Source organism: Halyomorpha halys, unplaced genomic scaffold (genome assembly GCF_000696795.3).
Source record: "Halyomorpha halys isolate HHAL.00 unplaced genomic scaffold, Hhal_1.1 Scaffold85.1, whole genome shotgun sequence".
NCBI lineage: Eukaryota > Metazoa > Arthropoda > Insecta > Hemiptera > Pentatomidae > Halyomorpha > Halyomorpha halys.
The window spans coordinates 202,790-205,852 of record NW_027112611.1 but is presented as its reverse complement, the minus strand read 5'-3'; the positions used below and the strand labels follow the sequence as shown (position 1 = coordinate 205,852).

Here is a 3,063-nt window from a genome sequence, read left to right as displayed (position 1 = left end):
ACTATTGAACTTAGATAGCTCTATTAGCGTTCATATTTTAGCTAATTTACTCTTCTTTAAATGACATTCTATTATGTTTTCTAGTTTTGTGGGTAGTTTTAAAGATATAGAGCTCCGAATGAAAAATTAATTTTTTTTAACGTTTTGAAACAACCGCCATTTTTTATTCTCCCTAATTATACTTGGCAGACTCATCAATTTTGACTAGTAATTAATTATACATAGTTTATATTAAAGTAATCAAAAATTGTAGTGAAATAACTGACTTTTTTCTCCCCTTGGGCTCTTGTACTGGAATGTTTTATAAAAATTGAAAACAGGTTACTCCCCCCCCCCTCTTTACTCATTTACTCTTAATCGTACAACTATTGTTATTGTTAATTTCAGGAGGAATGTTTGCGTTATTTTAATATTTTTAATCAAACTATAATACTGATTTAAAGATGTTGTCATTGTTTTAAGTTATAAATGAATCATTGTAAGAACAATACATACAACAATAAATTTTATAATTGTATGAGGACCGTTAAAAAAGGTTATTGGGTTTTAGCAATGGACAGTAACCGGTGTTATTTATTTTATACAATAACTTATTATCCGAAGGTAGTAGGTCAGGTGATAAGATAATATTCAAGGCGGCTACGTTTTTATGGTCAGGTACTGGGGTCGTGTCGTTGATCAATAATTTTGTTGAGTCAACTTAGTGACAGTTTACGTGTCCGAATATTGTTGCTTATAAATTTATATAATCGTTTTTTGAAAAATGACGGAGTCAAAGGAAAACATATTCCTTTTCATACCTAATTTGATCGGTTATGCCAGAATAATATTGGCTCTTATATCTTTTTACTTCATGCCATTTAACTATATTGTTGCTGTTTCATGCTATGTGATAAGTGCCTTGTTGGATGCAGTTGATGGCCATGCTGCTAGACATTATAATCAGAGTACAAAATTTGGTGCGATGTTGGATCAACTTACTGATAGGTGTGGTACAACAGGTCTGTTAATAACTCTGAGCAATTTCTACCCTAAATATATGTTTTTTTTTCAAATATCTGTCACTATTGACATTGCTTGCCATTGGCTGTACTTGCATTCTCAACAGCTTAGAGGTAGATCTAGTCACAAGTTTCAAGATGTAACCGATAATAAAATCATGGCTTTGTATTATCAAAAAGGCCCCCTACTGTTCATGTGTATGACAAACGAGGCTTTCTATGCGTCCTTGTATCTGTTGTATTTTGCTGAAGGACCAATGATAGCTGGATTAGGGCTTTTCAGAATGGTCGCGCTGGCTACAGGACCATTTGCTGTTTTGAAAGCCATTATATCTCTTATACATGCTTATGTTGCATCTTTGAATATTGCCGGTATTGACGCCTTGGAACGCCAGAAGATTGAGAAATCGCAGTAGATCTAGAAGAGATTATGGTAAAGCTGAGATTCAAAAGCACTACTGTTTTATTGTTATATTTCTCTATTGATCAGATTTATGTGCTTTTGAATTTTAAAGGTGATGTTAAGTATATGTTTTCATTGTATGTATGTATTGATTAATGTTTTATGTAATCATTTGTCCTAATTCACTGGACTTGAATCAGCTGTTACACTTCTGAGGAAATATAGTCATCTTCAATAGAAATAAAACAGAAAAAAAAATGAATGTTAATAATTACTAAACACATTAAAATGTTAAAGTAGATAGCTATTGGATAGCATAGTGTGTTGTCTCCCATTTATTTATAATATTTTATGTAATAACTCTGTTCTAATATTGTGTTATTTATTTTTTTTATAAATTTATAATAATATTATATTGCATTAATTGTATTATTTGAAGACGCATTACATGTGTTGTTAATAATTATTTATTTTATTTATTAAGTGGCTTAAATAAATAGAAAAGTATATGATTATATATATAGTTTTCGATTGAAGGATTAGCTCTTTAAGTAAAAAACACCGAAGGCCATGCAAAATGTTGGTTAAAGAAACTCTATGGGTGGTGAATCCTATTGATTTGGTTACTACCTGTGTGTGTTTTGTTTTATTTTCCACTGTTTTTTAAAGGTATTGTTTTAGCTCAATTATGCTTTTCAAATTCCTGATGTTTGAATCAAAATATGGAGTATAGAACCAACTGAAATTTTTGGGAAAATGTTTCATATGTTCTCTCGATTATTTTTACAAGAATTTTCATTTTGCTACAAAAACAAGGCTCTCTTTATATCCAATGAAACGAATTTTCTAGTAAAAAGTATCATTATAGTATATAAAACAAAATTTTACAAAAATGTTAGTTATTTCTCATTACCTTTTTGGTTTTACTTGGTATTCTAGTTCTAACTGGATTTAAAAAGGTTGATTTTAAGTGTAAGAAGATATTTTTATAATTTCTTAGTACTGTTTCCACGTCATGCCAAAGATATGATTTTTTAAAAATATGTTTTATATCTGTAGTATGTTTGTTACCTACTAATATGATGTGATAACTTATTTATTCTTAGTGTATAGTATATAAACTTCCTTTGGATTAGTATTAGGTACTGTATTGTATTTTAAAGGTACAATACAGCTAGAGTATAGTATTATTGTGTTTTAGAAGACTGTTACTATATGAAATTTTTATGTAGAGATGTTTTTACCCTAAAGAACTTTTAAATCAATTAAAATGATTATTGGAGAATGAATATCACATTTTTATTTCTATTAGTTACCTGTTGTTCCATTTATTTGAAAATAAAGAAAATTATATATTAAGATGTTGAGGAGAAAAGATACCTCCTTTGTAATATTATCAATATTCTATATTTACTTTTACGTTTCAGTGCATTTCCCCATCTTCTAGTACTGTTATTTCTTATAATCAAATATATCCATTTTCAAATTTTTTTCTTCGTTGTTACATAATTAAAAAAAAATAACATAGAATTGTCTTTTCATAATTGAAGACACCATAATTGCAAAATATACAGCTTGAAGAAGTTTGTCGGGGGGTGCGGTCAGCAAAGAACAACATAAATAAACAAAACAATATTTATTTATTTTATGCCGACGTTT

The 3,063-nt window shown here is 28.9% G+C and overlaps 1 protein-coding gene across 1 annotated transcript; it reads left to right on the top strand.

Moving 5' to 3' along the window:
* The first annotated feature begins 381 nt into the window (after positions 1-381).
* Positions 382-2,693, top strand: Pis (phosphatidylinositol synthase). The gene has a single exon (XM_014414757.3). It carries the CDS (start codon positions 764-766, stop codon positions 1,415-1,417), a length of 654 nt encoding a protein of 217 aa, XP_014270243.1. The 5' UTR covers positions 382-763; the 3' UTR covers positions 1,418-2,693.
* The last annotated feature ends 370 nt before the right edge of the window (positions 2,694-3,063 follow it).

What these genes read in the sequence shown, in the direction of transcription:
- Pis (XM_014414757.3), top strand. Translation starts at nt 764, where the DNA reads ATGACGGAGTCAAAGGAAAACATATTCCTTTTCATACCTAATTTGATC.